At 46.2% G+C, this 13854-nt stretch overlaps 1 protein-coding gene across 1 annotated transcript; it reads right to left on the bottom strand.

Moving 5' to 3' along the window:
• Window positions 1–4704: 4704 nt before the first annotated feature.
• Window positions 4705–12338, bottom strand: trim45 (tripartite motif containing 45). The gene is made up of 6 exons (XM_028991459.1): window positions 11754–12338; window positions 9286–10037; window positions 8444–8573; window positions 6408–6522; window positions 5610–5736; window positions 4705–5388 (listed from the first exon to the last, which is right to left on the bottom strand). Exons 1-6 carry the CDS (start codon window positions 12197–12199, stop codon window positions 5231–5233), a joined length of 1728 nt encoding a protein of 575 aa, XP_028847292.1. The 5' UTR covers window positions 12200–12338; the 3' UTR covers window positions 4705–5230.
• Between the last annotated feature and the right edge of the window lie 1516 nt (window positions 12339–13854).

Here is a 13854-nt window from a genome sequence, read left to right as displayed (position 1 = left end):
CCCCTCCGTCCGCCTGCATCCCGTCATGCACCGCGGGGGACGCCGGGGAGCGTCGACCAAATTCCGGACGTCGATATAACGTAGAACGCGGTGGATTTGAAAAGGGCTGATGGAGGTGCGATTAAACAAACGCATTCTATAGAAAATGAAGTATTATATTCCACACAGCACTTTGCTATCGAATGCACCTTTAATATATGTACTGTTATATAGTTTGGCCACTTGAGCCAATTAGAATTAAAATCATTTTGAGGGGTGTGGGTATGCATTTCTGAGACCCTTGTAAATAAAATCACACATCTGACCAGTTCAAATATCTACATTTACATTTGCGGCATTTGGCAGGCAGACCTATCCAGAGCAAGGTACAATCAGTAATTACAGGGACAGTCCCCCTGGAGGGGACAGCTTAATCCGTCTTGCTCAGGGACGCAGGGGACGTAAGGTGAATTTGAACATGCAGCTTTGTGGTCATATGGTTCGTAGGTGAGTGTGTCACCTACAGGTCACGACCAGCCGGCATCCTTCTATCCTGCATAGAAGAAAGGGCGGAGTAGGAGTGGGTACAGCTTCTTGGGCGAAAAAGTATCAGTATCAGCTGTATTTCTGGTTTGGAAAAAGACTGAATATGCAAGCAATAGTTATTGATGAGCACAGACTGCAGTTCAGTCACCGGCATCAGCCATCCTAGTTTATTAGAAATTCAATCGTCCTTCTGTCATCTTTACACAGTTGTCTGTTAGTGGAATTGTTAGGTGGTATCTGGGTGGTAGTAGCCTAGTGGGTAACACACTCGCCTGTGAACCAGAAGACCCAGGTTCAAATCCCACTTACTACCATTGTGTCTCTGAGAAAGACACTTAACCCTGAGTGTCTCCAGGGGGGGGACTGTCCCTGTAACTACTGATTGTAAGTCGCTCTGGATAAGGGAGTCTGGTAAATGCCGTAAATGTTACTGATCTCTGCCACACCCTTACACCCAGCTAAATAATTCCAGCATTCCCACTATTTTTGAAAATTGCATTTGGATTATGTTCATTATGTGTTGAGTCACGATAGATACAATGACAATTTAAAGACAGTGCGCTATTGGACATGACGTCTTTTTACTTTCAGCATTCACAGAGAAGAGTCAAGGTCAAATTGATGCAGGCATGCCTCGTGCACAGTTGGAACTGTTAACATATCTGTTAAAGACTCTTTGTCGCTGTGCATGACATGGCCGGTGTGAGATCCAGGAGTTTCTTCTGATTATGGATATTTTGGGGGCAGTAGTGGCCTAGCGGTTAAGGAAGCAGACATGTAATCAGAAGGTTGTGGGTTTGAATCCCAAACCGCCAAGCAGCCACTGAGGTGCCACTGAGCAAAGCACCGTCCCCACACGCTGCTCCCCGGGCACCTGTCATGGCTGCCCACTGCTCACCAAGGGTGATGGTTAAAAGCAGAGGACACATTTCGTTGTGTCACTGTGTATCACACAGCACAGCTTTCTTTCACTTCATATGTGTTTTGTGTAGAAGTGAACTGTCAGTAAGACTCTAAGCATCTTCTGATAAGGAGTCTCTGAAACTCTAAACATCAGCAAAAGTGTGGGTAGGGTGGCAATCTGTCTACATATGTAATAATCTAAGTACATAAACAGGACAAACAGCTAGGAAAGCTTTTAAAACCGCAATATGAAATCAGAAAGCGCCGAGCAGACATTTTTGTTAATTTGTTTGTTTATTTAATGCTTACGGTTTTGTGAAGTGGCACGAATTCCTTCAGGTTATTCACATGTCTGGAATGTCACCTCACGGCGGCTCCACATTGGCTTAGATTACAGCGAGCACTTAAAGACGGCGCCGAGTGCCTTTGTCCGGGATGGGCTCCATTCCGGGCACAGTAACTTTGTTAGCGCGGTGCACCGTTGCCTGTAACCGGGTTACTGAGTGTATTGAGTGACCTCACTTGCCCATGGTTACGTCAGGGAGACGGGAAGAGGCAGGAGAGCAGCACCGCACGCCTCCATGGTGGAACATCTCAAGATGCACAGGGCTGCCGGCTATAATCCGGCGGGGTACGAAATGCTCTGTTATGCAAGTTGTCCGGGAAACCAGATGCTGCGAATCGAATGAATAATTCACTGGGAGCTCATATAAACTAATCTGAGCTGCATTATTTAAACTCGAGCACTACGCCAGGGCTAGGTTTACCCCGCTCTTCCAAAAACACAAAAAAAACAAAGCGCTCTTTTCATTCTCTTCAAGTGACTCAGCACTTAGATAAAGAGCCTATCAGATAGTCTTGTCATGTGCTGTCACAACAGGCCTGTGGAGGAAATGGGACCGGGCTCCTACAGGACTGATGGGGAATAAAGGGAAGCCCTGGTGCTCAGAGTTCACTGAAGCATCCAGACAGCAGTTGAAAAGAATCGGGCCGAGTGGAAAACGAAACACAGATGTCTTCAGAGAATGAGTGCAAATAAGTGGATTACTGTATGCTTGCATTGCTTAGGACAAATGCATCCTCCAAACGAATAAAAGAAATAATCGAGGCCATGGCAGCGTAGTGTAGAATTAAAGGAAAGCCGGAAAAAAAAGAAACCCTATCAAAGGTCACCCTGTGATCCTACTTGAAGTAATGGGAAACAAATTGGATTGAATTGGTGAGACATTAGGTGTTGCAAGAAAACCGAAATGATGTCCAAGAAGGCTTTCTGTAAGGGGTCTGGTAGCCTAGTGGGTAACACACTCGCCTGTGAAACAGAAGACCCAGGATACTACCCACTTACTACCATCGTGTCCCTGGGCAGGACACTTAACCCTGAGTTGCTCCAGGGGGGGACTGTCCCTATAACTACTGATTGTAAGTCGCTCTGGAAAAGGGCTTCTGATAAATACTGTAAATTTAAATGTAAAATGCTTTCCCAGAAGTTGGCATCGTTGACCCTTGGCATTCACAACGATAATGGAGGACATCCAAGCCTCAAAATGGATGGTGGGTGGCCTGCAGGTCCCTTCACCTTCACCAAAAAGGCAACTGGGAGGGTGAAGAAGATAATGGCCCGCATGAAGATAACGGCATCCAAGACATGCAGCAGTTCCATTGTTGAAGAGATGCTGTCTGATGTTAAGATCTCTCCATCGATGTACTGTATCTGTTGAAATCCTTGGAAGATGGCATGATGCTAATCTTCCCTGACCACCATAGGCCTCTACGGCGATGGTGTCCTCAAGCTGACCCTCACAGACTCACAGAGGAATCCGAGAGTGCAGGAACTAATCCCACAGCCTGACGGCGAGAGCAGCAACATACCGGTCATGGCAGCCAGAGCGTAGCAGCTGCGCAATGCTAACAAGCCGAAATCGCCACCTATCAGAGCGGAAACAAACGGATTTCCCTCCCCTCCCGTGGATGCTGGCACAATGACAGTAGTCTAATTTAATTGCCAAGTCTGGCTATACAAAACTGCGTCACATTCCATCGTACGTGCATGAAAGTAAGAAATGTCCAAGTCCTTCGTGTCACTCTGTTTCTGGACCATCGCAGTCAATCAGAGGACAGATGCAGTGAACAGACTGATGGGTTTAACAGTCTGCAGACAATTACAGAAGGGCATACAATTCTCTCTATCTGGAATCGTATATTTAATACTACGCTGTGATGTAACAGGTGCATTTCTGTAGTGGACTTTTCACAGCTCAAAAGAGGAAGATCACCGTTTTGGGAATGTAATAGTTTGACATCACAGTCAGAAACTGAGTTTTAGGCAGGTTTGAGTAAACTGACTGAAAGTAGCCACTTTAAAGAGTCCGTGTCCATCAACGTGCACGGGCCCTGTAATATGATCAGATGGCCATGTTTTCACCCCCACCCCCTCAACCCTATCATGGCGAAGACTCTTTAACCCCTCCCTCCCACGCTATGGGAGTTGGAGTTTTACTGTGTGGGCTTGATGAAAATTCTAACAGCCCGGAGCAGATGTTTGCCTGAAATCCTCACGGGCCGCTTGCAATCGGCCCTCTTAACCCAAAATGAAACATTTATTATTATTATGTATTATTATTATTATATAACAACTCAAATACAACTTTGTACAATATGCAGGGGCAAACATAAGGAGTTCTAAAAAAACGAATTCAGGATCTGACCTCTAAGTTAAATATCAGGCATTTGGTGCCACCTAGAGTCTAACTGAGAAAGTGCAGCTCAACTACGATGCAGCCAATGAACTTGTTTTATTCACCCAGATAAGGACACAATAAACAAGTGGTCATTGAAAAAAAGGCTCACTTCTGCTTAAAGTCTAATAAGTACTGAGAATAAAGCCTATGTCAGCACATGAAAGTGGTAGTGGTTTGAGTCACATGTAACTGCACTACAAATGTATTAATGTTCGACATATGGCCCATGGTAAGAAGTAAAAACACAGGATGTATGAAATGCTCTGCACCCACTAATAAGTGCAAGGTCTACAAAACTCAGTCACACCTGGTAAATAAGCACATGTGCACACCTTCAGAACGGTCTTGGTTCAGTTCTGATCATATTTACAGTACACCAACAAAACAATCTAACAAAGACAGTAAGCCAAAAAAACTGATCTGTTTTATTTGAATGTAAAATGGTCAAATATATGGAAAAGGAAACATAAATATTCATCCCTGATACAAACAATGCACCCTTGGTGACAAAAGGGGCTTCTCCTTTTCCACTCACGGCACACACCGAGGTAAGAAAAAACTATTTCTGCATCATTAACACAAAAACAATTATATATAAACGTTTTAAAATTTGCAATGGGTGCTTGGGTCACATATCAACAGCAGAACGAGTCGGTTTCACTGCTGCCTATGTAGTGGGAAGAAAGAAAAAAGTAAGCAAAAATGTTTAATATGCAAGGCTTGGGCAAATAAGTGATTGCCATAAATATTCTGTTACAGTACATGAAAAAGTAGTGTATTAAGAATACTCTTAGAATAAATACGAATAAAAACTGGAAAAGCGTGTATAAAAAAGCTGTATCTGTATCAACTTTTCATTACTCTACTTGTGCAAAAACCTTTGCTTGTATCGCTACATGCAAGGATTTAATGGTCCTCACACAACCGCTGTGAAAGGGAAGGAGGAGATTCCACTCTGCTGCAAATGATTATGGCTTTTCACTTAAGACAAGAGGATATGAACAAAAAGTGTGCGTTTGGTGATCTTTGACCCTGAGATGCCTCGAGGTGGTTGGTCTGATCCCTCAGAGCTCTACAGTCCTGAGTCGTCCATGAGGGGAACCCAACACCATCCTTGCAGTTGACAGCAAGCACTCGGATGCCTCCACCGCACTCCCACAACACGACCAGTGTGGTTTCCCGGGATGGCCTTTATGGCCGTGCCCACAGCCCTGGAACCCTCCTGAGATAACACACAATACGGAGATCTATCAGTGCAGATAGACATTTTTTTACATACAGTCCTCTATTATTCAGCCAAACATTTTGGGCCTTTGCACTGTATTTCTAACCCAGTAATATTCCTGAAAAGTAGTGAGAACATTTCCGTGACAAGCTGCCATTGAAAGGAGGGAAAATAAAATGAATCAACACACGACTCCCCTTCCTTCCTGGTGGACGTACCCGGCATGGTCCCCGGACAGCCACACTGTGCCTCCTTAGCTCCCCCGCTGGAGCAGAACGAGCAGCAGTGAAAAATGCCACCGTGACGCCGGAGCTTCTTCTTCACCGATAGAGTGAACGGCGACCCCTAGAAAAACATATTCAAGGTCATTTCAATCATCGGATGCGGATACGGTCACACTGGCAACATCATTACTAGGTATAGCAATCAAGTACTGCAGGGCTCATCCCTCAACTCAGCTCCCTGCTGTTCCTCATCACCGGCAGTAATGAGAACAACAAGGTCATCATTAATACTGGACTTCACGAGGACTGGAACATACGTACACTAAATATGTTTAGGGTCCTTAAGAAATGTCCTTGTTTGGGAAGAAAATTTGTTTTTTCCATTAAAATAACATAATTGCTCATGTTCATACATGTACAGAGGAATTTTATCAGCCACAATTAGTCTTGACTTCCAGCTGAATGATGCTGTGTTCTCTCTGTCATTCTTAATTAGAAAATACTTTTGCAATGATCTTAATGCAGTTGATTAAAGTAAAACTGTCTGAATTCAATTAAAGCGTGTCAATTAATTTCCCTCAAAATAAGAATTTGAAGGGTTACCAGTCTGGCATTAATAGACTCCTAGTTTCCTCCATAGCAATGTTATACACTGCATATTCAGGGTCAAGGGTCACAGGCCTTTTGAACTGACATGTGACATGATTTTTCTATATTATTTCTTTGTATCACTGGACCCTTTACAGTAGTTTTGTAGCAGATCTGACTCCTTGCTGAAAAACAGGCTTTTACCTTCACATGCTGAGCCTTCACACACACCAACACAGAGTAGGACCCTGGCACCACTGGGGTGTAGGACACAGCGTAGGAACCGTCACCGCTATCCGCCACCGTCGTCTCCACCATGCTAGAGACAGAAACAGAGGCACCACATGACGTCCAGTATGATTCACCGCTATGCGCCTGGGAAAGTAAGAAATCATGCTAATGAGGGTGTCTGGATGGCCGATGAAATTACCGGTAAAAAAAATCTAAAATCTCATTATTGGGGAAGAAATTGAAGTACATTTTATAGCCTTAAACAGACAGCTCTGTACTGCGTGTAGGTCCAGCAGAGGAAGACTGTACGGATCATTTCACCAACATCATTAGACCAACGTACTCCCGAGCACTCCACATATTATTCATGGCATAATTATTCATTTTATAATTATATAATTTTTATTTAAATTATAAACTGTCGACTGTTATTATCACCGTGACACCAAGACAAACAACTGTAAGAACTGAAAGGCATAATGAGCAGTTAAGGAAGCGGCCCCGTAATCAGGAGGTTGCCGGTTCGAATCCCGATCCGCCAAGGTGCACCTGAAGTGCCACTGAGCAAAGCACCGTCCCCACACACTGCTCCCCGGGCGCCTGTCATGGCTGCCCACTGCTCACCAAGAGTAATGGGTTAAAAGCAGAGGACACATTTCGTTGTGTCATCATGTACTGGTTTATAGTAATTTTTCAATGCGTGTTTTTAAATAGCGTGTGGGGCTGCCATTTAATTTAAAAATCACAGTCAGACATGGTCCTGCAGAGATTTTGGTGTTTGGTGATGTTCGTTTATGTGCGTGGCATTGGAATATTTTTGCTTGTTTCGGTAGTTTTGATTTTTCTGTGCCTTTATTACATAGATACATGTTTAGTGGGTGTTAATATTATCATTAACAATGAAATGTAAATTTCCACCACGGTGCACCCTTAACTCCCCCCTCTACTATGATAAGTCAACAGGGCCCATAATGGGCAGGTTAACGGTACATTTCTAAAGCTAACGTCGTAAAAAATCGTCACTTGGTTGCAAAAAGCCTCATTCAAGCCTTGATGACTGTAACATTCGTGCCACCTCTGCCACGCCCCCAGCGGTCGACCTCTCCCATGTATTAGTGTGTGTTCTTCCGGGGTTCACTAGCACCCTGATTATTCCCACATGTTCTTCATCACAGGTAAGTGGTGGTAATCATGGGTGCTTAGTGGGGTAATGACTTCTGATCGGTGATTGGTTAGTTTAGCGGTAATGGGTCTGTCCACTCCTCTTTATAACCAGCCGGTCCCTTTAGTCCTGCGTTCGGTCTCCCTCACACAACCAGAGTTCGTCGCTGCACCGCATGCTGTCCTTAACGGCAATTGACAGTGAACCCCACAGAAGGACTGGAACTCAACTCTCCCCTCTAGGCTCAATACAGCTCAGCCACGCCGGTTCGCCTGGGAAAGACAAGGGCGATCTTTGGCTCTCGCCGAGGGTCTCGCTGAAGATCCCGCACCCCGATTTCTAGAGGAGAGGCGTGGCACTTCACGCAAGGACATTTCAGTTCTTTCATTTTGTTTTTTGAGTTCAAATAAAATACGCATTGTTATTTCTTCAACCTGCGTCCTCCATTTTTCACCTGAGCTAGAGGGGAACGTGACAATGACGCCATTTTTCATGCCATTCGCCATTCGTGTTCAAGCACCTTAAAAAGCATTGTTCTGAACACGCCCTCAACTCTGCTTTTTTAAACAGATTATTACTAGAGCTGTCAAAACTAACATGTTAATAGCTGCTGATGCTAAATTAATCCTTGCCAAAGACAGAATCAATTTCCCTTGTTTATTAGAATTTCTGCACACACCCATGCCATTTATTTAGTTACTACGATAAATTCTATTACTTTTAAACCTGTAATAGTTATTAAAAAATCCACACAATACACAATAACCCAGTGTAACCCAGTTCCAGGAGAAGTGTCCCACAGCTGGTATGCTCGTGTGAAATTTGGCAAGTGGGTCATCACACATACCAGTCCTTCCTGTCCTTGTGCACGATTGTGACCAGCACAGCGTCTCCTCCTCTGGCCATCTGCTCCCCGGCCGAGTCTCTGCAGACCAGCGTGAACTGCCCCTGCTGACCCTCTCGTCCGTTCTGAACACCTGTGGTCCGGGTCACAGACCAGGGGTCAAAGTTCACACAGCACACCTGTCAGAATCTCCTTTTAAATCCCTACACCACGCTCAGGCGGTATCAGCTTGCCATTATAATTTCGAGTTAGAGTTCAGCTGTTGACGTGCTTCTCTGTAAGCAACACACTGCTAATAACACATTTATACATATATTTATATACACACACACAAATATAATGTATTTGTATAATATATATGCTTTTTTTAAATTAGCAGTGTTATATCACATGTGCATGAAAAGTGGCCTCCAGGACCAGCAAGGGTGACTGATTATCTAGATAAGGGCAACGGTGCCTAATGCTGCTTGCTGTGAAGTTCTAGTGAAGTTCTAAGGTCCCCTTGATCACAGCACCGTCCCCTAACACTGCTCCCCGGGTGCTAGAGATCAGAAAAAAATATCCAGGAAGCATGTCAGAGGTTCTTTGTTTGTTGAGGCTCCTTCAGTTAAATGGGCTTCACCCAGGACAAGTCACTGCAGAGCAGATCCCGAGTACTGAGCATGGGAATGTGACACCAAGTCCTGTCCTGTCATTATCCTCACATTCCATGATGCTGAGATTGACTTTCAGTTCCTTTTAGGCCTGGCTTCAAGCGCGCATTCTGGAAAGAGGTTTCATAACAGAACATAACAGAAGTTGGGTCCAATGAGAGCCTTAATATAAAGCAATAAGAGAGCACTGACCTTCCCCCTGGACGGTACACCTGCTGGGATCGGTGGTTTTGGCATGAACCACCCCGACTACAGGGAACCCCTCCACCTGGCCAGCGTTCTCCAGCGGCAGGAAGCAGACGCTGTGGCCGTCATCCAGGACGGTGGTGGCATGGTGAGGGTCGTAGCTCGACTGCAAAAGGCTGGTGAGGCGGCGCAGGGTCACACCTTTGGCGCTGAGTATCTCGGCGTCCGAGCCGCAGGTGAGGAGGCGCTCCGCGAAATCCACGCCGCCGCGGACGTCGGCCAGCGCCTGCTGCAGCTGCGCCCTCTGCAGGTGAAGCTGGTTCCTGCGCTGCAGCCGCAGGTCCTCCAGGCGCTGCAACAGGCCACAGCAGTGGGCCTCCACCACGCTGGCATAGCTCCTCGCAAACGCCCGCACCTCGCCGGCCAAGGCCTCGGAGCGAGCCTGCAGTGCATCCTGGGAAAGCTCCACTGTCCGCAGAGCCTCCTCCAGGCGACCCAGCCGCGGCCGGAGACCCCTGGTGACCAGCTCCCGGATGGAATCACCGTGGCCGTCAATGACATCGTGGGTGGGGCAGCAGTGGTGCTCGCGGTGGAACGTGGCGGAACATTCCAGGCACACGGGCTGGTCGCAGGTCTCACAAAAGAGACGTAGTTCTTGGCCTGGGTGGAGGGAACACAGCACCGGCCGAGAGAGACGCCCCTGGGCCTTCAGGTCCTGCACGCTCTGGATGGAGTGAGACGAGGTCCTTTTCTGTCTCCTGATGGGGAAGAAATGGGTGCGTTGCAGTAAAACGATTTCTGTCCACTCTTCTCCCAGAATGTCACATGATCAAGTTACAACTTGAATGAAAACTGTCTAAATATACATTATAATACACTTATGTGCCTGTTTTACTATTAAAATGAGATTTAACACATTCATAACATATTTATGTTCAAAAATGTTTCTACCTCACCCTTTAATTTTTTTATTTTAGTATATATGCTAGTTGTCTTCATTTTAAGATAACTTTTTTAAACAAAGTATTTAAGATTCCTCTCAGGTCAGGGACTACACCTAATTTTGTTGTACTTGTTCTGAAATTCTGATATTTTCTTTATTACAATTTAATTAACATTAACAGTCCTTACAGTATATGGTCCATTTCTCCTACAAACAGGCATATAATTTTCTGATCTATTGGAGTATGTGCTTCCATTTATGTTGATTTACTGTTTGTTTTTCATTTCCTAATATGTATTTTTCTGTATAATTTATGCTTTTGGTCTAGGAGTAATGGCCTTTTATCCCCGACTGAAGATGGGCAGAGTCTGTATGAATGATTATAACTCTTATTTTACTAGTCGACTGGGTGCTTATTACTAATGAATTATTATTAATTCATAAGCAACCAAATATAGAAATTATCTGACCAGTTTATTCAGAACTGTACATTCTGCAATGGTGTCATGCTGGAGGCCTGAAGAGTTTCATTCCAACCCCTCCAACCCTCATTCTCAGACCGCATGATGTGTGTTGGGACAGAAGTCATGAAGAGAGATTCACTTGCAGGGAATCGGCCACGTCTGCATTGCGATGCATCGATTATGAGATTTTGATAACCAACTTTACCCTGTGTCCTCCACCTATAAACAGAGGTCACCAACCCTGGACCTGGAGGTCAATAAGAACTGCACAGTTTAAATTTTTTCCTGATTCAAATGAAGTGGTAACGAGCGGGGAGGTTGAATCAAAATGCCAAAATGTGCGTGATAAAGTAATAGTACGGGGACAGTGACCGCTGATCTATAAAGACAAGGGCAACGATGCCTGAAGATGCTTGACTGTTGGCACTGTTGACGTGCAGCCCAGATCATCTTCCCTTATTGTATCCGCGTTACTGTACAGGTTTCCAAAATCCGTGATAACATGAGAACATCTGCACCTGAACGATCTGACAGAGATCTTTCATCTTAAGATAGTGATCCAGGAGGTATGTCGGACTCTCTTTGTTTGGTCCATGTCTGAGCAATGGTCTGTTTAACATGCTTCACCCAGGACAAGTCACTGCAGAGCAGGGCCTATAATCGCTGCGGGTCCCTCAAGAGAACTTTCGGTTTCTTTTAGGCTCCAAGCACGCTCCAATTCTAGAAAGAACTGGTGCACGCATCTAACAATTCTACTAGGTTTACTAGAATTTCTTGTCAAAAGACAGCAATGAATGGAACTGAAGATGGGACATGGGGGCAATGGTGGCCTAGCGGTTAAGGAAGCGGCCCCATAATCAGAAGGTTTGAATCCCGATCCGCCAAGGTGCCACTGAGGTGCCACTGAGCAAAGTACCGTCCCCACACACTGCTCCCCGGGCGCCTGTCAGGGCTGCCCACTTCTCACTCAGGGTGATGGTTAAAAGCAGAGGACACATTTCGTTGTGTCACCGTGTGCTGTGCTGTGTACCACGCTTCACTTCCACGTACTGTACATGACCCCTCACCTGTGGGCCTGGCTGCAGAACTCGCAGAGATTGACGCAGCAGACCTCGCAGCGCCTCCCCGCGTCGCCCTCCCCGCACAGGTCGCACGGCACGCCGCCGCCCCGCAGCAGGCTCTCCCGGAACACCTCGTCCAGGGCCAGGTGGTCCGTGCTCAGGCCGTCCGCGCCGGCGGCGGGGAGCTCCACCTCGGCGTCGCACTGGGGACACAGGACCGTGGCCGGGCGGCGCTCGCCCCTGGCGGCCCCGGGCGCGGAGAAGGGCTCCAGCTGCCGGATGCAGTCGGCGCAGAACGTGTGAAGGCACGGCAGGATCTTGGGCTCCCGGTACGAGCGGCCGCACGCCCGGCAGAGGGACCTGGCGTGTCCGCCCGGCGCCACGTCACCCGGGGGGTTCGCACGACCTGCATCCGCTTTGCGCGTCGGAGCGTCTTCGCTGGAAAGCGACATGATTTTATTTATAAAAAAGTAAAACTGATAAATGATGAATGCAGTAGGCCTGCTCCAACAAAGCAAAAAACCGAAAGCGAAGCTGTAAAGTCGGCGGACAGTTAACTCGGCTACGAACTCTCGGGAAAAGTTGGCGTTCTTTACACCTCTGCCCCCTCAGCGACACCCGACACTGGACGCGACGGCCGATCGCCGGATGACCGCGCGTTGCCAGATCCGCAAAAACTACGCAGATTATTTTTAAATTCCATTTATTTTAAACTCGTTTCCTTATGTAACTTCCCAGTTTATACAGTACAGTATTATTAAATAACAATGAGCACAGTCGGACTAACGCCGAATACTAACATAGAATCAACCTACAGTCTCTTCGGGTATCTAAACGGATAACACATCTGTTTTCTCTGGCCTTCTGTTAAACTCCCAGACACGGTGTCAATTATTCCACTTTATCACAAAGTCACCCTGTTAAACACAGACAATGTTTACCTTATTTAGGCTGTCCTAGTTAGGGTACCGGGCCACTGTAAGACCAATATACCACTGTTACCACATATTTCAGTATCAGTCGTACCATGCCACCGTCTGCTGCTGCTTCTGTTCGTTCTCTCCGAGACACTGAATCAAGCGCACAGACCACCGGCAGACTCCAGTGAAGAGACCAGCAGATAAATCCTGGTACCTGACAACTGCTAAACGAAGACTTAGCATGAAACGAAGCTGAGGGCCACCACAGCCACCACCACTGAAATAGCTAAAGCTTCAGGAATTTTCAAATGGACCAGTAACATCATAATGGACACATAATGTACACCATGACACTAGACTACACTTTGGACTTTCCCACCTGTACAACTGTAGGATTCTACAACTTTTTCTCTTATTGGACAAACCATCACCAACCCTGCTCTGACATCACTTGCAGGCTCACTGGAAGGGCGTCCCTCTCTCTATCACTCCTTCCCAGGGTTTCTTCCCCTCTTTTCCCCTCTCTCTCCTACAGTTTAATTTGTGTGGAGTTTTTCCTTGTGTGCAGAAGGGTCAAGTGTGATGGGGTGTCAACTGTAGCCCATTGAGACATACTGTATGTGATTTTGGGCTATACAATAAATTAATATTTTTGTTGATGTTGTATGTAAATAAACTATGTACCATCCGACCTCTACAACTAATACAAAATGCAGCAGCACGACTGATCTTCAACCTTCCCAAATTCTCCCACACCACCCCTCTGCTACGTTCCCTCCACTGGCTCCCAGTAGCTGCACGCATCAGATTCAAAATACTGATGCTGGCCTACAAAGCCAGACATGGAGTAGCTCCATCCTACCTCACAGCCCTTATTACACCTCGCACTGCACCTCGTATACTCCGAGCCTCCAGTACTGCTCGCCTGGTCCCTCCATCTCTGAAGGTAAAAGGAAAACATTCATCTAGACTCTTCTCCGTCTTGGCCCCTCAGTGGTGGAATGAACTTCCCCTCGAGGTCAGAACAGCTCAGTCACTTAGCAGCTTCAAACGACAGCTCAAGACCTTCCTCTTTAAAGAATATTTAGATTAAATTGTAACTTTCTTGTGTACAGAATCTACAACAGAGTGAATAAAAGATGTATTCATATTTGGGGTCCTAGTGAACTGGAAATGGTGTGAAAATT

This window comes from Denticeps clupeoides, chromosome 9, assembly GCF_900700375.1.
Source record: "Denticeps clupeoides chromosome 9, fDenClu1.1, whole genome shotgun sequence".
NCBI classification, from domain to species: domain Eukaryota; kingdom Metazoa; phylum Chordata; class Actinopteri; order Clupeiformes; family Denticipitidae; genus Denticeps; species Denticeps clupeoides.
This window is presented reverse-complemented; position numbering and strand designations above follow the sequence as displayed.

Bases quoted from the DNA above. Each gene is read 5' to 3' on its own strand.
- trim45 (XM_028991459.1), bottom strand. From the start codon at position 12,199: ATGTCGCTTTCCAGCGAAGACGCTCCGACGCGCAAAGCGGATGCAGGT. The intron at 10,038-11,753 runs GTGAGGGGTCAT...CTTCCCCATCAG, and splicing joins TTCTGCAGCCAGGCCCACAG to GAGACAGAAAAGGACCTCGT. The intron at 5,737-6,407 runs GTAAAAGCCTGT...ATGTTTTTCTAG, and splicing joins TGAAGGCTCAGCATGTGAAG to GGGTCGCCGTTCACTCTATC.